A 22,415-nucleotide genomic window follows, 5' to 3' on the forward strand; every position below is an offset into this window, starting at 1 on the left:
AAACGGCTTGGAAATTTTGCTCCAAATTTTTTTTGCAGGTTGAAGACAGTATCAGGAGCTCTCAAAAAAAAAAATTAGATCTATTGGAGCATATTTTAAATTTTCTATGAATTTTTTTATGAATTTTCATAAAAAATTAATTTTGAGAGCAAATGAGCAAATTTTTTAGATTTTCTTACATTTTTTGAAATCTCTCATAATTATACAGAGGTCTACTCTTTGTGATTTTAATTTTGATGCAAAATATTTCCCTAAAAATTAGATCTTTAAAAATTAGGGTTTTTCCTTATTTTGATCAGATTTCACAAACGGCTTCGAATTTTGCCATCAAATTTTTTATGCAGGGCAGGAAAAGTATCAGAAGGATTCAGTAAAACTTTCAGATTTTTTGGATCAAAGCTTCATTTTATAAGAATTTTTTATGATTTTTCATAAAAAATTAATTTTGAGAGCAAATTAACGCATTTTTCGGATTTTCTTACATTTTTGGAAATCTCTCAGAATTATACATAGGATCTGTTCTTTGTGATTTTAAATTTGATGCAAAATCATTCCTAAAAAATCGGATCTTTGAAAATTAGGGTTTTGCATTATTTTACTCATATCTCACAAAATATTCCAAATGTTGAGAACATGGACACTACAAACAACAATGATACACACAATGATAATATGGACAACGTCTCCGTACATTCAACAGAAGTGGAAGACACCATTATGAATCCTCATTTCAATCGATTGGTTGAGGAAATAATGAGGAGAGATAGACAATACTTTCTACAAGTGAAGACACAAAGTGGAGCCAAGATCCTTCATGATTTTGACATGTCTCAAATAATGGAAAATCGACCGTTGCAACAATCTCACTCCAACATGGATCAAAGGAGACCTCATAGTGGAGGCAATAGAGGACCACATATGGTGCCTGAATCACCATCATCTTTGTTTCAAAAACCAGAGGTCCCACATACACATGGTCAAGCATATGCTACTCAACTTCACAAACCATTATGGAAGTCTTATGCAGAAAAATACACTCAAGAACATGCTAATGCTAAAGACCTACCACCAAAGCAATTGGATATCCAGAGGCATGCTCAAAATTTGGACACAAGGAAACCCCTTGTCAAATTTGGGGGCAACACACTAGAACAAACTCATGACATGCCTGTAGAGTATGGTATACATGGACAAAGCAGATATTTCGTTCCTCAACATGACTCTATACCAAGTGGTCCATATACGCAACATCATTATAGACCTCCTCCATATGAACATGTGTATGATCAATATCATCCATATATGCAACATGCTCCTCCTCCAATTGGTGCCTCAAGCATGGGGTATGGTCCAAGAAGTCGATCTCTACCTAAGAACAATTTGGAGCAACAAATCAGGGACTTACAAAAGAAAATGGAGGACTTAAATACACTAAAGCCAACATACACAATGAGAGACATATGTCCTTATCCATTTGACAAGAGCATTCCAATGCCTCCTTTTCCTACACACTTTGTGACACCTAAGTTTGATAAGTATAGAGGAAAAGGGGATCCTAAGGCACACATAAGACAGTTTTTCACAGCTTGCATTGAGGTAACTTCAGAAGAGACATATTTGATGAGATCATTCCCACAAAGCCTAGGTGATCAAGCTATGGAATGGCTCTCCCAACTTCCACCTGGAATTAAGTCATGGGGTGACTTAGCAGAGGTATTTATTCAACATTTCTCATACAACATAGAGATAGACATATCGGTCACTACTTTGTGCAACACTAAGCAAAAAGATGGAGAGTCTTTTTCATCATTTTTACAAAGATGGAGGAATCTAGCTAGTAGATGCTCTAGTGAAATTCCACAAAAACAAATGGTAGAGATGTTCACCCAGAATGTTAACAAAGACATTGGTTATGACTTGAGAAAAGCTTGTTTATCCACCTTCAAAGACGTCATTAAAAAAGGCTTAGCAACAGAGAAGGTCCTAATTGAACAAGGCATCGTCAAAATATTCAAAGAAAACAAAGATGACTTTAAAGGAAAAGACAAGCCAAGATTTTGGAACAAAAACAAGAACACAGTCAATGATGGTGTTGTTGATGCCAATACAGTGCGACCCAAAATTTTCGGGATCAAGCTCTACAAACAACCAAGTGAATACTCAAACAACTTCAAAGTCACGAAGGAAGTACACTCCATTGGGAGAACCACTTGAGTCAGTTTTCAAGAAACTAGTGGTAAACAAAGTAATCACTATTCCAGATTTTCCTCCATATGAACCAAAGGTTAAACCAAATTAGTGGAATGATGATGAATATTGTGAATTTCATAAGAGCAAGGGTCATAAGATAGGAAATTGTCATCGACTGAAGAACATCATACAAGATCTCATTGATAGAGGTGACATTGAGATTGAAGGACATTCCTCCAATCAAGAACATTATTGTTATCCATTTTCACCATATACAAGTACATCAGTAGATAGTCATGAAGTTTTGCTGATGTTGAAGACTGAAAACTAAAGTTGTTGAAATCTACACAAAGAGCCATTCTATCTTGACAAACTTCATTCCATGACATGATGTTAGGTAATGCTTGTAGCTGAAAAAACTCCTTGTGTAACTGTTGGCCTAAATTGAGGGGAACTGGGCATAATTCTGGCTTGAAGTTGTGAAAGAATCCTTTTTCCTTCTTGATCAAGATCATCATCAGTAGTAGTCCTGGCATTCAGAAAAGAGGCTATGCTTAACACCTAGATATGCAGATTAGAGAAAATAGTTAAAATGTCAATCTCAAGGGGAGAAATGGAGTGAGACAATGCAACTTGGCATCAAATTTTCCATATGTTTTCAATCAATCTATAAGCCAACATGAGCTAGAAATTAGATTATGGACAACAGAGAGTCCGAGAAGACCAGATCTCCATGACCAAGGAAAATGAAAAAGTGTGGGTAATAGTGGCTAGCCAAAAACAATGTTTAAGTGATTCCACCTTTTCACAAAAAGGACACAAAGGAGGCGAACAAAGGAATTTAAGACGGGTTCCCACCGGGAGTTTAGCATGTAGAAGCTTCCAGGCAGTAAGTTGGGATTGTGAGTCGACTTTGGATTTCCAAATTAACAAGTTGAGTTTGTTCCACTTGGATCTGTTGAGGTTACATTTCCAAACAAAGTTTGGTTGGCTTGAATAGTCTAAGAAAGGTACCAATTGTTTATAAATGGCCTTAAGAGGAAAACATCTAATGCTCTGACCATTGGACCACCTCCAATCTTTGAGAAAACTCGAATGGCAAATAGATGAGATGAGAATATTGAGATTAGGTTGCACTATTTTTTGAATTCCTAGCATTGTTGTCTTGTCTTTGTGATTTAAGTCAAAGCACAGCCTAAGATGTTGCCATGATTTCTAAGTGAAACTAGTAGAACCCCATAAATCCCTGAACACTTGGATTCATTTCTTGAAAAGACGTTTAGCTTTAACTTGAGGAATGTTCGCCAATGGTAAATTATTTTCTTGAATCAAACAATTCCACCAAATTGAGGGTGAAGCAAAACTAAGCCCATGGTTGAACGATTGATCAGACCAAGACAACTTTTGTGAGACCAATTGCCAAGCTTTCCATATACAACAGAGAGGGGCTAACCTATGATGCTTAAAATATTGAGCTAAAAGAAGCTTGCCATACCAATGAACATGATACCAAGCTTTACTAGTAGTGATTGTTTGTATGTGATATCTAATCAAAAGCTTCCAAGGGGCATTGCCTTCCAAAATTTAACAATCCATTTGGCAGAAAGGCAGATTCCTTGTAAGATTTGATCAACTATGCCCAAGTCGCCCCTCTCCTTAGGGAGGATACAATGAGACCATGAAGTGGTAGCCAATCCTCTTTTGTTTCCCCATTTAGACCAAATAAAGTTACGAATAAGTCGAGTGGGTTGATTATAGAAGCATTTGGAGGGCAACCAACAAGATGAGGTGGATACGCCTAGCCATGGAGAGAAATCGATTTGTCGAAGCTAATAATTTGGATTTGAATTTATTAAGAAATGACTTCCATATTTCCTTGAAAGAAACTCCTATTCCAAAGGGAATTCCAAGATATTTGGATACAGTTCCATGTTTGATCTCCTTCCTCTCTTTTGAAATCCATGACGGAAGAGAGTTGGGACTTGTCATCCAAAATTTTGTTTTATGCATAGCTAACTTGGAACCCGAGACATCACACTAGAATTCAAGTATATCCAACAAATTATTGACATCTTCATTAGTGTTTCGTAAGAATATCATGTTGTCATCAGCAAAGTGAGAATTAAGAGCCATACTATTATAAGGAAGGGACATGGCATGAATTAAGGAATTAGCATGGGCATGTTGAAATAAATAACCAAGAGCATCAGTTGTGAGAACATAGAGAAAAAGAGCTATGGGACAGCCTTGGCGGATGGTTTTTTGGAGGGGGAACTATGGGGAGAGGGCTCCATTAATGGCCAATCTAGCATTAGCATCCTTGATTAACATTTTGACATGGGCACAAAAGTTAGAACCAAACCCCAACCATTGAAGCATATTGAGGATGAATGACCATCTCATACGATCATATGCTTTATCAAAATCAAGTTTGATTATTAACGCATATTGAGAAGTTTGTTGAACCCATTTCATTACTTCCCAAACAAGGATCAAGTTGTCAAGAATAAATCTACCTCCTAGAAAACCAATTTGCTCTGGTCTAACAATTTCATGTGTGATTAACTTGATTCTTTTGGCTAAGTCTTTAGCTATGATCTTATATGAGGTATTAAGTAATGTAATAGGTCACCACCCATTTACCTTGTCTTCTTGTTTCCCCTTGGGAATAAGTTTGATAACGCCAAGTGGTTAATTAGCGCTCCTAAGGATCCAGGTTCAATACCCTCTAGGTAGACATTATAAAAATCATCTCTTATGTGAGACCATAAAGAACGATAGAACTCGACTAGAAGGTCATCCATACCAGGGCTCTTCTCTAGGGCCAAACTATACAAAGCTTCAACAGTCTCTTCCAAGGAAAGGTAACAATCAAGAAATTTTTTGTAATCATTCTGGATTCTACAAGGAATACAATTTGATAAATTATCCTCTAGAATGGAGAGTAAGGGATCATTGGTAGAATCATCAGTAAACACTTGTTTATAGTGTTCAAAAAATGTTTTCATGATATTATCTTGGCTAGTCTGCAACAAATCATCATTAGATTTGATAGCATAAATATATTCCTTTTTATGCTTATTTTGCAAGTATTAGAAGAAAAACTTAGTACTCTTATCGCCCTCTTTCAACCAATGCAAACCAATAGCTAAGCGTTGAAGAATTGAATCTCTTAAAGGCTAACTTGTTCAAAGCACAAGTTCTCTTTTTGTTTCATTGGAAGTGCTAAATAAATATATGGACAGGTTTTGGTGGTTGAAGGGAATCATTCATTTTAGTTAAGAGTTTCATTTTGTTGAATATTTTGTCAAATAGATATATCATAAGTGGTGGTGGGTCTAAGAGTCTTCACATTTTAATTAGTGTTCAGTGTTGATTTAAAGTTAAATAACTTATTGTTTTTTGTAATATAGAGAATTTGCTACAATTAAAGATAATTTCTTTAAATCAAGAAATTTCAAGAGTATGAGTAACCCCACGCAATTTGATTGTTTGATTCATGAGTGACTCTAACCCTAACAATGAAAAATACCTGCTATTCTTAAAGATAACATGAGATGACTTATCTAAAAGGCCTTACATTTCAATTAAGGCTAGCTCCATTTTTGTTTGAGTGGAAAAGAGAAATAAACATGTAGACAGGTTTTGGTGCTTGAAATGAACAATTCATTTTAATTAGGGTTTCGTTGTGTTGAATATGTTTCCAAATAGATATATGGTAGGTAAATAATCAATCCTCCATTCTAGTACATCTTTTTGATCAACATTTTCTTTATACAATGAGGCCATATGAATGATTGAATTTCCTTCTAATGTTGTCAATTCCTCTTAATAATTTGTGTATACAACTTGTGTGACTCAAATTTAAGTGAGAAACATGATTATATATCATATGTATACATCATAAATACTTGATACACATCTTTATCCATTTGCATTTGACTTATCAAAACATGGAGGATGTCAACCCTTCTCTTAAAAAGCTTCTCCGCACATTCACTACAAATCCCTCCTAAAATGGTCTTTGATTTAGTTTAGCTAATTGAATTATATCCTTCACATACTTCATCATTATGTCTTGGAGTGAATCCAACCTCTTACCTAGTAGAGAGTTGATCAAATGAGATGCCAACTTCTTCCCTCTAACCATATTATTTTTCATTTTTCTTTTGCAATTCTTCTTTTTCTTTTTTATTACCTTAAATTTCCCTTTCAAATCGGGTTACCTTTTCCACTACTAGCTTGTGCTTTAACTTTAATAGTTTTCAAATGAAACAATAGGTTGTGGAGGGGGGGGGGGGGGGGGGAGAAATGGAGTCCTTGTGGTCAAATGCTCTCTTAGCCTTTGATTTTCTTCAGTCAATCAAAGGCTAATTCAGTGGTGGTATTAATAATTTATATAATAGGTAATTAACAAATACATAAATAATTGATAATATAATTTATTTCATTAATTTATTTATGTATATTCAAATAAAAAAAGGATAATATATTTATATATGATAATGATGTTAGCAAAATTTATATTGGCTTGTTATACATACATATATACTTGAAATAATATCAAAAAGATTATTTATATATTTATTAAAAAAAAAATTATAAATATATATTATTGTGGATATTATGAATAAATTACTCCGATTATATTTTCTTAGATTATTTATGCATATACATGTCTTATCTCCTAATCAACCAAAGGAATGAATGAAGGAATTAAGTTAGGGGATGCCTAGTCGGACACCCTTATGAGGCTTTTCTACCAAACTAAACTATGATTGGTTATGGGTAGAAAGACATGTTTATTATTCTATACTAGATGAAGTTACTCTTATATATTGAAAAATGATTTAAACTATATTGTCAAATTACTAATATAGACAAAATTCAAGTAATCACAAGTTGGGGACATTATATAATTGCCAATGTAATTGTTAATTGTTTCTCTTTGAACATTACTCCTTTAGATAGACAACACATCCAACATATCAAGTTTGTGATAGAAAAAAAGGGCCAAATCCTTTGTGATATAATGTTCCGTTACATTAACAAAAAGGAAAATTAACAATATTTACAATTATGCAAGATTATTTTGAAAACAAATTTGCCCCCATAAGTATATTAAAAAATACTTTGAATTGCCTAACTTGTTTCAGATTAAGAAAATATTTTAAGAAGAAATTGGTTTCTAAAATTAGAATTCCAAAATAAGAAACATATTTAAACCCATCTATATATAATTGATAAAATATTTTAATATGAATTTTTGTAACATATTCTATTTTTTTATACATGAAATTAGAAACTTAGTTAATTTAATTTTTTAAATATATTATAAGATTGTTATAGAAACTTGTCATAATATACATAATTTTAAAATTTTAATGTTTTTGATTAATGAATATATATAATTTAAAATTTTTAATGTTTATTATTACTAAATTAGTAATTATTAATTGAATATCATTTAATGTTAATATATAATATATATCAGTGTATTAATTTAGCATATTTTACTAATTTATCATTATTTTCTCATTAAGAGAATGATTTTCATTTCTTCCCAAGAAAGGTGTGCATTGCATTTTGGTGTGGCTTCAATCTTCTACTTTTATATTTTTTGACAATTAATATTCATAAAAAATTCATATGATAGGTAGGGGTGACCGTCAAATTCCAGGCCTGGTTCAATATTCTTTTATTTGTGAATGCAAGTGTTCTGTCTTTTTTTTTCTGTGGTGGTGGAAAACAGTTATAAATTTAACTGAATATGTATGTATTTAGGAAGCAAAAAATATTTTTAGAAGTAACTGAATATAATTTACTTATGATTATAGAAATATAAGAATGACTAATTGTGTATCTCACAATAATGTGTTTGCCAGAGCTTAAGAAAATGCATTCCCCTGTCTACTCAAACGGCATGTTTTGACAAATGTTTTATTTTAGTTGCTCTAAAATTAAAATGATTTCCATCAGATATGAGAATCTTTTATTATAATTACTGGTTTGATTATTTTTATCAATTTACAATGAATATGTTCAAACCCTGCAAATACAGTGGGCGTAGAGTAGACTGCAAGCCCAAAGCTTTTATACAAAAACTGCAGATATAAAAAGCATCTCCCAACTTTCTTCCTTACTAAAACTACTTAGAAGTTTCAACTTCCCAAGCGGTCGAAGTAAATACTCAGAAAAACAGAGGGCCTGAACAAAACATTGCAATTACGAGGAAAACCCAACAGAGGGCCTGAACAAAAATTGCAATTACGAGGAAAACCCAACCATACACACCCACATTATGCTTCAAGCTAAAATACGTTAAGCATTTGTAGAAACACACAACTCTCAATGCCCTTTTTCTTCCTCTTTGTGGTGTCCAGGAAGCTTTTCTTTGATCTTATCCATCAAACCCTTCTTTTCGCCGTGCTCGCCATAACCGTGTTGCTCCTCTTTCTTGTCATGGTGTCCGGGAAGCTTTATCTTGTCCTTCAATCCACCCTTCTTCTTCTTCTTCTTCTCCCCCTTTTCATCTTCCTCTTCGCTAGACTGCAAATACATTCATTTCAGCAGATCAGATACATTCCAGGGGAAAACTGAACATTCATTTCATCTCATCAAAAATACTCTTGTTCTGTACATAAAATTGAATGGTTTGAAATACAATCGCCGCGGCTTTAAAAATTATTATTAAAGCTAGAATAAAGTGGAATGTACAGAGTGAACCCTAGTTTGATTCAAAATCAAATCTTGATGTATGCATAAATCGGCCTCTAGGTTCTCTGCTTTAAATGAAGAAAAATTAAACAAGATTTGATAAATGAAAGCAAAGATAACACAATGCACCTAGAAAATACAATTTATTTTGAAAATTTAAGCAAGGTAAACCCTTGCTTTGTTGAAGAAGTAAATCTGTTATACCACAGGACAAAGGATCAAGACTTGAAAGTACATAAACAGGAAGATCATCTAAATGATAGAACAATATAAAACAAAATTTAATTTAAAAAAATAAAATAAAATACAGCCGAAAGCAGAGCGTCCTGATCTGTTGGTGAGATTGAAGATCATCTCAAAGATAAAAAATTTAGTTCAAAAAGTAAAGATAATATAAGAAGAAAGCAGAAAGTCCTGATCTTTTGATGCGATTTAATGGCGCTTAATAAAACAAAACTGAAGATCAAAGATCAATGCTTCTTGAACACAAAAACCCTACACCTTTAAAAAAAAGGACCATAACACCTCAGAAAAATTTGAGGGAATGGATACACAGTTATTTCGTCAGATCTATTTAAGTAAATTAGAAGTCATGGCCAGCCAAAACTTACAGAGCTGGAAGAAGAGCTGTTAGAGCGATGCATCTTCCCCGTGTGGCCCCCTTCGTGTTTCTTCTTCTCACTTTCACCATGGAGCTTGCCCCCCTCCACGTGGCCGTGAGACACAGGAACAGGGTGAGCTTCGCCTACGTGTCCATGCCCGTGAGGATCCACGGCAGCGCCATGCTGCTGATGTGTCTCCTCCTCTTTCTTCTTCCCAAACATACCGAAGAGACCGCGATCCTGATGCTCTGGTGCATTTCCCTCCGCCATAGCAAGAAAAAAGAGACTACTCAACAAATACAACAACAAAGACAAATACAGGAATATCAACAGACAAATATTTTTGTGAAGCCGAGAAAGTTTGGATGTGAAAGTAGGGAAAGGAGAATGAGAATTTATAGCAACTCAGCAAACGACGCGCTTTCGACGCGGCTTACTGGAGCCGTTAGATTCATCTTCGACTGACACGTGGCCTCAATTGGTCGGTGATGCAAGTCCCAATATTAGCGGATAAGACGTGTGTGGGCCCACCAACTTAAAGATTTGTCTACAATACGTAGCCGTTAAAATGCCTTACCGGATATATTGCCGGGATTTCTTATCAGAAAATATCCTAGGGGACGGTTTACATCTACTCCGAGCTCTATGGAACGTACTCCAAGGTCTTTGGATAGAATCTACAACTTACACGTATGTGAATTTTTGTGCAACTAATAGTAGTATGGCATATGGATAAGAAATTTTAATAGGAAAGTTAGAGAGCACGAGAGAAAAAAGCCCTGCTTTTCTTAAAGATAATGGCACGTCTTTTTCAAATCAAACTTTACCTAGGACGTTTTATATTTCAATTAAGACAATATTCTTAAATAAGTATTTTGTCAACATCTATTTTTATTTCATTGGGAGTGCTAATTAAATATATGGACAGATTTTGGTGGTTGAAAGGAACCATTCATTTTAGTTAGGACCTTTTTTTTTTTTTTTGTTGAATATGTTGTCATGTTAGGTATTGGTGGATCTTAAAGTCTACACATTTCAATTAGAGTTCTATTCATGTTAATTTAAGGGTAAACAATTCATTAATTTTTGTAATATAGAGAATTTGTTACAATTAAAGAGAGTTACTTTCAATCAAGAAATTTCAAGAACATAAGTAACCCTACTTTGATTGTTCGACTCATGAGTGGCACTGACCCTAACAAAGAAAAATACCTACTATTCTTAAAGATGATGGCAAGACTTTTCCAAAGGTCATCAACTTTATCTAAAAGGCTTCACATTTCAATTAAGGCTATATTCTTGAATAAGCATTTCGTCAAGCACCATTTTTGTTTAAAATATTTCTAAAAACCACTAAAAAATTCAATAGCACCTGTTGACATTTTTTAAGAAGCTTCCCTCCACGTTCCTTACCCTTTATTTTTTTTGTAAATCTCAAAACTTCTCATTATAAATATAAGTTTATGTGATATTTTTTTAGAGTTTATACTAATAAAATAAATCTTTTAACCAACAACATGCTAGTTGCATCACTAACTTCGAGGAAAGTTTATATTGTTGATTGGATAATATTGTTGGATATAAAGGGCAATTAATAACATTTAAAACAAATTCATTTTACTTAGTGTACAGTTACTCAACCAAAGATGGCTATATGATTAGGAGTTCCTTTTCGTACAAAATTCAAGCTACATCAAAGATTAAATTACAATTATGCTATAGTATTTTGAAAACAAAATTGGTATGATTTTGACCACATAAATGCTTGTTTATTTGACAATTGTAAGCCTTTGTCACTCAACTTTTAATATAACTAGCACTTGCACCAAAATGAAGGTTCAAGGGTTGCACTGATAGTAAAATATACTTTGAGTAATATACTATAATATAGTGGAGGGTAAACTCTATTCTAAATAATCACACTAAGTTAGACAGAAAAAAATTATAGTGAATAGTTAGAAAAAAATAATTTATAGTCAATAGTTAGACAAAATTTCTTTATCATAAATTTATTGATGGATCTAATCAAATTTATTGACCTATGTATTTTAAATTTCCCTTCTTTTTTCATGACAGATTATGTTAAATCTACATATTTATATCGTAACCATAAAGCTCTATGGGATCAACATCAACTGCAATTACAACCAATTGAAATTTACTCAAAAGAAACCAAATTATTGTTTTCATGACCAAAGGCATTGAAATTGATTGATATACTTAATAATAAGCTACACCACTTAATTTCCAAAAAATAAAATTGATCTTGTAGACATATAAAATAAATTGGACTTCTTGACTTCAAGATTTCCTTTTGCCTCTAGTTGTGCCTCCTTCAAAAGTCTTTCCTTATTCACATCTTTGTCTTCTGGCCTGTAATATAGACGCATCTTAAACAGGTTTGATGCTACATTTCAAACATGGCCATATTCCTAAAAAATAATGTGGTTTTATGACTTGCAATATTATATGAATTAATCATCTCCATACATTGTGATAAATCTTATATTAAACAAACATTTCATATAATTCATAGTTGTAATAAATCTTATGTATATGAGCTAGTAATTAATACATGTGCAAGAAAGAGAGCTATAAAATTAAAAACAAAGATAAAATGGCTGGAGAGGAAGTGATTGTGCATAAAAAATGAATGAGGGCACAATTGTTTAAAATAAATATGGAAGTGTTGAAATGAGAAATGGGAAAGTAGACAAGGGATCACCAAAAACAAAGAAGTAAAGGAGAGAGTAAACATAGAGGCATAGAAAATAAAGAATTTTTTGATTGGACATGATGTGAGAGATATTTTTTTGTTTGTAAATAAAGTTGCAGTTTGAGAAATAAAAGAGATTCAATGTAGAAGTGTGCAAGGGGGAGAAGTTGAAGCTATGCAGGAAACAGGGGAAGATTGAGAGAGAAAATAGAAAAATGAGTAAAGAGGTACTAAATTGTAGTTTTTGCAATAGGCCTAAGTTTGGTAATAATTTTAGAGTGAAGTCAATGAATTAGAAGCATAATTGTCGCTAGTTAGACCAAAAAAGATAGAAGTTGATGTGCTACACATTAAGGGAGCACAAAGATGAGATACATAGTAGTTAGCAAAGGGGAAGATTCAGATGTGAAAATTTCAATGTAATATAAAAGAAGCTAGTGATTGTGCAGAGAAATAGGAAAAATAGTAAGATATTTGGGAAGCCCTAGGAATATAAGTTGTGGAAAAAGGAAAGAGAATTGAGTACTAAGACCGAGGCATGCACTAATTGAGATAGTGAATACTTTCTTTTGGCCACCTGTGATTGTGTTTCACAGTTACAACCAAGCTAGTTGACATCTTTTGTTCTGTTCATTGACAAACGATTATACAAACACAAGTAGAAGACTTGGTTACATGTGTAGTAGAGAAATGTTGCAATTGATTTGAGTGCATGAAATAGTTTTGAATGCAAATGAAATTTTCAATATGTTAGCTCCTTCAATATCGAAATAGTCTTAGACGTCTGATACATTTATGTTTATCCATTCGCTCTCAAGAAATAGTTGAGTGGATACGGGAATGTAGGCAGTAAGAAATACAACATACGTTTTGCTCACATGCTCATTTGTCCACTATTATGTTTATTCTTTCGCCTTGAAGAAATCAGTGAGTGTAAATGGGAATGTAGGCTTAAAAAAAAAAAAAACCTCCTCATTCTTTCTGTAAAAGTTTATTGCAAACAAATATATGTAGGATTTGTAGAACTGAAATGTCAAATATTTGGTTAAATCCTCAACCCAAAACAAAAACATCTATTGAGTGCAAGTTAGATAACTATTTTGACTTTTAAAAAGCATAAAAAGTGTCCCCTCCTCTAGACACGTACATGTCTGAGATTAGAAATATTATTGGTATTTATCACAGCAGGGGTATTAAATATTTATTAGCCAATATTATAGTATAGCTATATATTGTGGATAATAACATTGTGAGATTTGAACTCTATTGGTATAATCAAGAGAGTATTTCTAGATTTGATTGTATGAAAGATTTTAGCATCAACGTTTCGGATCACACTCCGTGATCCATCATCAGGATGAAGAGAGTCAAATAAGATGAAAAGTTGCAGACTTGAAATAAATAGGAAGGATTGGAGAAGGGTGCGCGAAGAACGAGAAACCAAGATGGTCAAACCTCAACAGAAGGACAAAAGAGGAAATAAAATAAAAACAAAAGAGAGAGAATAAAGAAAGAGAAAAAATAAAAACCAAATTAATATATATCTATGTGTGTGTGTGTGTGTGCATATACATATATATACATACACATATATTATATATATACATATATTATATAAATGTGTATGAGTGTATACAAATATATATTTTAAATATATATGTATACAATAATATTAAAATAAATGAGCAAACAAAAATGTTAAAAATATATACAAAAAGAAAACTCAAACACACAAACAAAGGAAAGACAAGATCTCGGTTAATAAACAAATGGAAAGATATAAATATTTAAAAAATAAACAAATAAACCAACACACACACACACACACATATAAATACCCCCACACACAAACAAAGAAAAGGCAAGACCTCAACTATAAAACAAACACAAAAAATAGAAAAACTAAACTATGAAACAAACAAACAAATAACAATAAATAAATATAAAAAACATAAAAATATATATAATAAGTAACACAAAAAAATCAAGGACAACAACACACGAGGGAAGGAAATAAGGAAAATGAGAAGGGGACCCAAAGGAAAAAAAGAAGAAAAACCAAAGTGAAAGAAGGCAAAAAGAGGGGCGGGGGGGAATTCAAAAGGCTAAGGGGCTAAGAGAGGAAGAAGGGAAAGGATGAGGACTATCTGAGCTTGGACAACAAGGGGTGCCACGAACCGCTAAGATTCCAACCATCATCCCGATTGAGGTTGGTGGGATGATTGTAGATTTGAATAGCTTCCATGAGTTTTCTTTTGAAAAAGTTGTCTTCTTTGAACAAGATTTTGGTGCTCACTAAACAAATATGGTGCTTTGTTGAGAGAGTGATCCGCAAGGGCTGACTTAAGAGTACGCTCATGCTTGATGTCAGCACTGTGCTCTTTAATTCTAGTGCTAAACGAACGACCAGTTTCCCCAATATAAGGCGAGCCACAAGAGCACATAATCTTGTAGACGCCAGAGTCAAGGTGAGAATCTCTATGGTCTTTGAGAGGTGGGATGTGCTTCTTCACCATAGAGAAAGGTTTGAAAGAACATCATATGCCTTTTCTATGAAGGATCTTGGCAATTTTGTGGGAAATGCCTTCAATGTAAGGGATGGAGGCAAAGCAATGGGTTAGGGGTTGGGAGGGCTTGATCAAGGAGTGAGAGCGATAATGGGCTTGGTTGAAGGCCCTGGTGATTTGCTTGGAAGAGTAACCATTCAAATTGAAAACTCGACGAAGATGGTCCAACTCTTGGTTTAGGTTATCTCAAAGCAAGGGTTTTAAGAATGTCAATTTTTTTGCTAGGGTGGTGATGAGAAGAAGAATGAAGGTAGCGATCTGTGTGGGTCGCTTTGCGATAAACTCGTCGACCTAGAGACCCATTAGGCTTTTTTATGAGAAGGGTGTCAAGGAAGGAGAGTTGGTTACTAGATTCGACCTCCTTGGTGATGGAGATACACGGAGATATGTTGTTAAGGTGGGTATGGAACTCTTCTAACTTTTCAAGACCATGTGGCCAACAAAGAAGACAACTCTTTCAAAAGAAAACTCTTGTTTAGAGAGCTATGTTGTTAAGGTGGGTATGGAACTCTTGTTTAGAGAGCACCCAAATCTTGTTCAAAGAAGACAACTTTTTCAAAAGAAAACTCATGGAAGCTATTCAAATCTACAATCATCTCACCAACCTCAATCGGGATGATGGTTGGAATCTTAGCGGTTTGTGGCACCCCTTGTTGTCCAAGCTCAGATAGTCCTCATCCTTTCCCTTCTTCCTCTCTTAGCCCCTTAGCCTTTTTAATTTTTCCCCCTCTCTTTGTTTCCTCCTCTCCTTCTCTTCTCTTCCTTCTTCTAGTTTCTCCTCCCCCACCTTTTTGCCTTCTTTCTCTTTGGTTTTTCTTCTTTTTTTCCTTTGGGTCCCCTTCTCGTTTTCCTTTGGGTCCCCTTCCCTCGTGTGTTGTTGTCCTTGGCTTTTTTGTGTTACTTATTTATATTTTTTAATTTTTTATTTATTTTATGTTTTTAATATTTATTTATTGTTATTTGTTTGTTTGTTTTATGTATGTTGGTTTATTTGTTTATTTTTTAAATATTTATATCTTTCCATTTGTTTATTAACCGAGATCTTGTCTTTCCTTTGTTTGTGTGTGTGGGAGTTTTCTTTTTATATATATTTTTAATATTTTTGTTTGCTCATTTATTTTAATATTTTTGTATACATGTATATATTTAAAATATATATATTTGTATACACATACACATTTATATAATATATGTGTATGCATACATACATACATACATACATACATACATACATACATACACACATATATATATATATATATATATATATATATATATATATATATATATATATATATATATATATATATATATTAATTTGGTTTTTATTTTCTCTAAATCTCTATTCTCTCTCTTTTGTTTTTATTTTATTTCCTCTTTTGTCCTTCTGTTGAGGTTTGACCATCTTGGTTTCTTGTTCTTCGTGCACCCTTCTCCAATCCTTCCTATTTATTCCAAGTCTGCAACTTTTCATCTTATTTGACTCTCTTCATCCTGATGATGAATCACGAAGTGTGATTGAAAACGTTGATGCTAAAATCTTTCATACAATCAAATCCAGAAATGCTCTCTTGATTATATGATGGATTGTGGAAATCTCTTAGAACTTCTCTATTGGTATGTTCTAATTCTAATTATATTTTTCTAGAAGTTTTGTATATTATATACTTGGTAACAAAAAAGTTTTCTAAATGGCCTGTTGCTGTTTATCAAGGCTTTTTTAGATTTATTATGTCAATCTCTCTCTTTGATATGTATACAAACAAAAGTCTTACGTTCCACAATGTAATCATTTTATTGATAGATTCTCCTCAATTTGTGTTTTAATCTTTTAGAGGTTGAAAATTTTGTTCATTTATTGGTATCAAATGAATAAGGTTGTATTTTTTTTTTGAGTTTTAGAATATATGCTGGTTATAAGAAAATTAAATGAATAATTTGTTATATTCTTGTTATTGTATTTCTAAGTTGTTATACTTTTAACTTCTTTTGGATATATTGTATTTTGAGTTGAAATTTACAATATACGAAGATTTTGTTGTAATCTTTTATAATATATAGACATTGACAATGAAATCAATTGAATTTTGTTAATTTGTGTATAAACTCTCATGTGAAATGAAATCTTAATTGAACTCTAATGTTATGCATTAAGTTTTTATAATATATATGATGAATGTCTCATCAATTCCTATATTTAAAAATTATTTCAGTTTTTATAAAACTATTTTGTGATATAACATAGGTTGTGGGGTGGTGCCACATGGGTTGTGTTTGATTGTTATGTTCATTAAACACTAGGCAATGTCAAAAGAGCAATTGTTTCTTTTTCATTAAGCTAAACACAAGGCAATGAGTCTATTGTTAATGAGTAATTGTTTCTTTTTCATTAGGCTTCACATCAATAGGAGAAATAACAAGTTAATAGGAGAAATAACAAGTTAATTGACATAATATTGAACACAAAATCAATTATCTTAATTATAAGTAAATTTTATTATTATCAATATTGTTAAAAGTAAGTATAATAACACTCAATACCACTTTTATATGTGATATAATAAAAATTGTTAAAAATTATAATCATTCATTTAATATAGAATATGAATGTCTCATCAATTCCTATATTTTAAAAGAGCTTTTAAAAATATTGTATTTTATTTTAATAGTTTATTGTCTCATTTCTCTAATTAATACAATTGTTATAAAAATAATAAATGTATTATGTGTATTCTAAACAATAAAATGTTTCATTTTTAAAAAAATACATAATATATCCTAAAATGGTCTTGATGAAATATCTTAATGAAGATCCATGTTTAAAAAAGATTTTTATAAAAAGAATTCCTAACTCAAATTATACTATTGAAATTCATTATTATTCATAAAAATATTTATAAATATATAAATTTTTTAATTTTAAAAAATAAAATAAATAACCCAAAAAAAAGAAAATAGTCATGTAAAAATAATATGAATAAAACTTGGACTTAAAAAGTCATAATTCATTATTTGCATTATCTTGAAATTGTAGAGGATTATTAAACTCCCTTGACTTAAGCATTAAGGAAGAGATTGAAGGCGTCACTTCTTAACTGCCAGCACATCATTTTAAACCACATGGAGCGTCACCTGCCAATTACTGGTTTGGTTGACCAGCCTTCTATAAGATACCCTTTGTATATGCATTTTTATTAAACATTTTCTACATATGGTTGACCAGCCTTCTATAAGATACCCTTTGTATATGCATTTTTATTAAACATTTTCTACATATGTTTGAAAATTTACTATGACATTTGTCTTTAAAATCAACTCTTCCTTCTACACGTGGCTGCATAAATCTACAGCCAACAACATTTTATATCTTATAACATTCTAATATAGATTTTTCCTTTTAGACTGCATGATAATATTATAAATTTATTAGTAGTTATATTAGAATTAATATTTACAAACTCCTATTTAAATTATAAATTTATTAGTAATTATATTAGAATTAATATTTACAAATTCCTATTATAACATTATAAATTTATTAGTAATTATATTAGAATTAATATTTATAAATTTCTATTTAAACTATAAATTTATTAGTAATTATATTAGAATTGATATTTACAAATTCCTATTTAAATTAATTATATTTATATTTTGAAGATGAACAATACGTGCGTGCATGGGAAATGGAGAGCTGGAGAGAACCAGATGAAAGACTTGAAAATGAAAAATATTCGCAGTCATGTTTTTCTCTGCGTCTTGTCATGCTGGTCTGCGCTTGTCCGTTGTTATTGTTGTTACTGTTCATTTCATTCCACCGCAACTACCCCCTTGTTTAGTTTCCTAATGGTCTTCATCGCCCCTTGCTCAACCAAGTTCTTTGCAGTATATGATTTAAAATGTTGAGAAAGAGAGCCGCGTGCAATCTCCGGCTTTGCAGTAACATGGACAACAAGCATGCGAGCCTCATGATTATCTTCTACTTCAAGATATAAGGCCTTTCCAAACCCTTGCTTCTGAAATTTTTGTTGCAGTAATCGCTGCTTCAGTCAGTCTCCCTGTTTTTTAGACCCAGGATTCATTAATGGGGGCTTTATTTGCTATCATTTGTAATCCCAGGAGTACATTTCACCAAAGGATTAGATGCAAATATCAAAGATGAGGAAGGCGACTTGAGTTGGAAATACTAAAACCCTCGTTTCCAAGATTCCTCGTGATTTTTGCAGCTAGGGTGTCTCTTTTACGGTTGGCTTGGGGGAATTATGTAAAACCCATCATATAAATTATTTAGATTTTATCCCCAAAAAACCAGAAGACGGTGTTTTTATGGTCCTCATTTGTAATGTTTTTTTACGCTGTTCTTCCATGAGATCTGTTTCTCAGGCCTAGCGATAAGAGGGGAAAAATTCACTTTCAGATCATCTCGATTCCTCGTCCGTCCCAACCTCAAGGTTTCTGAAAGCAAGCATGTGCCTCGGTAGCTGGGAGGAATCAATGGAACCCCTCAGATCATCATTATTTTCCACACGCTCTAAACTAGGTAAACGGCCTGGTGAAAAATATCGTGAAATTAACTGAAACTGCGAAAACACACTGTACAATTCAATAATAACATCAAAGAAAATTTCATAATTACCTAATGTGATCCTCCTGTTACCATGCAAATTCTGGAAATGGACATTCATCAAAGTATAATGGAAAAAGGTAGAAGAATTAGGCTTCATACAAATTAGTTGGATTATATACCCAAAGTATCCAAAGGTTACATAACCTAGTATCCAAAGGGATTGTCAAGTTTGGAGTGTTTAGGAGTGTTTAAGCTGTGCAGAAATTTCTGGCATTGACGATTTCAATCCTTTTTTATTTCACTGATTTTCACATCAAATAGTTGGATTACATACCCAAAGTATCCAAAGGGATTGTAAAGTTGAGTGTTTATGGATTAAGCTGTTTAATGAAGACCAAATAGAAAATGACACAAAACACACACCAAATATATTTTACAATTGTCCTAACCATTTCACCTCGATTTGGTGTAAATGCTAGTTTTTTTATCTTGAATGCCAGTATTTTGTCTTGCTCCTTTTTAAAAATTTTGATAGTCCAAAACAGTATTAAATTTAACTAAATATGTATGTATTTAGGAAGTAGAAAATATTTTTAAAATTAACTTAATATAATTTACTTATGATTCTGAAAATATAAGAATGAATAATTGTATATCTCACAATAATGTGTACACCAAGCTTAAGATAAAGTATTCCCCTGTCTGCTCCAAAACGGCAAGATTTGGCAAATGATTTCCATCAGATTTGCGAATCTTTTATTATAATTAGTTTCGACTTTTTTATCAATTTACAATGGTTGCAAACCCTGCAAATACAATAAAGTATAGACTGCAAGCCCAAAGCTTTATAATACAATAAAAACTGCAAGTATAAAAGGCACCTCCCAGATATCTTCCTTATTAAAACTACTCAGAAGTTTCAACTTCCCTGGTGGTTGAACTCCCCTCAAGTAAATACTCTCAGAGAAAAACAGAGGGCCCAAACTACTCAGAAGTTTCAACTTCCCTGGTGGTTGAACTCCCCTCAAGTAAATACTCTGAGAGAAACAGAGGGCCCGAACAAAACATTGCAGTTGCAAGAAAACCCCAACCATTACATTTTTATTATAATTAGAAGATAAACGTCATACATGCGGCCCCGACACACAACTCTCAATGGCCCTTTTCTTCCTCTTTGTTGTGTCCAGGAAGCTTTTCTTTGATCTTACCCATCAAACCCTTCTTTTCGCCATGTTCGCCATGACCGTATTCTTCCTCTTTCTTGTCATGGTGTCCGGGAAGCTTTTTCTTGTCCTTCAATCCACCCTTCTTCTTCTTCTTCTTCTCCCCCTTTTCATCTTCTTCCTCGTCGCTAGACTGCAAATATATTGATTTCATCAGATCAGATACATTCCAGTGAAAAACTGAACATTCATTTCATCAAGATAAAATGGATTGCGTAATTTTGAAAATCATTGAGAAAATAGGTTCTCTTGTTCTGTACATGAAACTGAATGGTTTAAAAACATTAACAGTGGCTTTAAAAAACAAGTGGAATTTACAGAGTAAACACTGGTTTGATTCAGTGTCAAGGCTTGATTTATACATAACTTGGCCTCCAGGTTCAAAATATAACCAGATTTAATAAATGAATTCAAAAGCTAACACAGAATGCACCCAGAAAATACAATTTTGAAAAATTAAGGTAAACCCTTAGTCTGTTGAAGAATTAAATCTGTTATACCAAAGGACAAAGGATAAAGACTTGAAAGAATGTAAACATGAAGATCATCTAAAAAAACCAAATTTAAATCTAAATATAAAAATTAAATACAGATGAAAGCGGAGTGTCCTGATCTGTTGGTGAAATGTATGATCATCTAAAGGATTTAAAATTTAGTTTAATAGTAAAGATAATCTGTTGATGCGATTTAAAGGCGCTCAAAAGAACCAACTGAAGATCAAAGATCAAGGCTTCTTGAACACTGAAACCCTACACCTTTAAAGATAAGACCATAATGCCTGAGAGAAATTTGAGGAAATGGATACACAGTTATTTCGTCAGATCTAGCTAAGTAAATTATAGGTCATAGCCAGCCTAAACTTACAGAACTGGAAGAAGAGCTTTTAGAGCTATGCGGCTTCCCCGTGTGGCCCCCTTCGTGTTTCTTTTCCTCACCTTTGCCATGGAGCTTGCCCCCTTCCACGTGGCCGTGAGACACAGGCACAGGGTGAGCCTCGCCTACGTATCCATGCCCGTGAGGATCCACGGCAGTGCCATGCTGCTGATGTGTCTCCTCCTCTTTCTTCTTCCCAAACATACCGAAGAGCCCGCGATCCTGATGTTCTGGTGCATTACCCTCCGCCATTGCAAGAAAAAAGAGACTTCTCAACAAATACAACAACCAAGACAAAAACAGGAATATCAACAGACGGAATTTTTTTGTGAAGCCGAGAAAGTTTGGATGTGAAAGTAGTTGCAGGAGAATGCGAATTTATAGCAGCTTAGCAAACGACGCGCTTTCGACCGGCTTACTGGAGCCGTTAGATTCATCTTCGACTGACACGTGGCCTCAGTTGGTCGGTGATGAAAGTCCCAGCGGATAAGACGTGTGTGGGCCCACCAACTTAAAGCTTTGTCGGCAATACGTGGCCCTTAAAATGCTTGAAAGGAAATATTGCCGGGAATTTCTTCAGAAAAATATCATAGGGGACGGTTTACATCTACTCCGAGCTCTATGGAGCCTATTCCGAGGTGTTTGGATGAAATCTATGACTTACACGTATGTGAATTTGCGCAACTAATAGAAGTATGGCGTATAGATAAGAAAAGTGATATGGAAACTTCGAGAGTACGTACTACGGTAACCCCACTTTGATATTTTGATTTTCGAGTAACAGTGACCCTAACGAGAGAAAAAAACCTGCTGTTGTTAAAGATAATGGCAGGTATTTTTCAAGGGTCATCAACTTTGTGTAGAAGGTCTATATTTCAATTAAGGTAATATTCTTAAATAGGTATTTTGTCAAGATCTATTTTTATTTCATTGGGAGTGTTAAATAAATATATGAATAGC

General features: G+C 33.1%; 2 protein-coding genes across 2 annotated transcripts; both read right to left on the reverse strand.

The window, feature by feature from the left end:
* Window positions 1–8,145: 8,145 nt before the first annotated feature.
* LOC131040779 (dehydrin COR47-like) lies at window positions 8,146–9,883 on the reverse strand. Its single transcript, XM_059219515.1, has 2 exons — window positions 9,519–9,883; window positions 8,146–8,739 (listed from the first exon to the last, which is right to left on the reverse strand). The coding sequence occupies exons 1-2, from the start codon at window positions 9,777–9,779 to the stop codon at window positions 8,539–8,541; spliced, it is 462 nt and encodes a 153-aa protein (XP_059075498.1). The 5' UTR covers window positions 9,780–9,883; the 3' UTR covers window positions 8,146–8,538.
* A 10,197-nt stretch (window positions 9,884–20,080) lies between these two features.
* On the reverse strand, window positions 20,081–21,811 carry LOC131040763 (dehydrin COR47). Its single transcript, XM_057973717.2, has 2 exons — window positions 21,447–21,811; window positions 20,081–20,715 (listed from the first exon to the last, which is right to left on the reverse strand). The coding sequence occupies exons 1-2, from the start codon at window positions 21,705–21,707 to the stop codon at window positions 20,512–20,514; spliced, it is 465 nt and encodes a 154-aa protein (XP_057829700.2). The 5' UTR covers window positions 21,708–21,811; the 3' UTR covers window positions 20,081–20,511.
* Between the last annotated feature and the right edge of the window lie 604 nt (window positions 21,812–22,415).

This window comes from Cryptomeria japonica, chromosome 4 (genome assembly GCF_030272615.1).
Source record: "Cryptomeria japonica chromosome 4, Sugi_1.0, whole genome shotgun sequence".
Lineage (NCBI taxonomy): Eukaryota > Viridiplantae > Streptophyta > Pinopsida > Cupressales > Cupressaceae > Cryptomeria > Cryptomeria japonica.

What these genes read in the sequence shown, in the direction of transcription:
- LOC131040763 (XM_057973717.2), bottom strand. Translation starts at nt 21,707, where the DNA reads ATGGCGGAGGGTAATGCACCAGAACATCAGGATCGCGGGCTCTTCGGT. An exon ending in AAAGCTCTTCTTCCAGTTCT is followed by an intron (nt 20,716 to 21,446) that starts GTAAGTTTAGGC and finishes ATATATTTGCAG; the next exon opens with TCTAGCGACGAGGAAGAAGA.
- LOC131040779 (XM_059219515.1), bottom strand. Translation starts at nt 9,779, where the DNA reads ATGGCGGAGGGAAATGCACCAGAGCATCAGGATCGCGGTCTCTTCGGT. An exon ending in ACAGCTCTTCTTCCAGCTCT is followed by an intron (nt 8,740 to 9,518) that starts GTAAGTTTTGGC and finishes ATGTATTTGCAG; the next exon opens with TCTAGCGAAGAGGAAGATGA.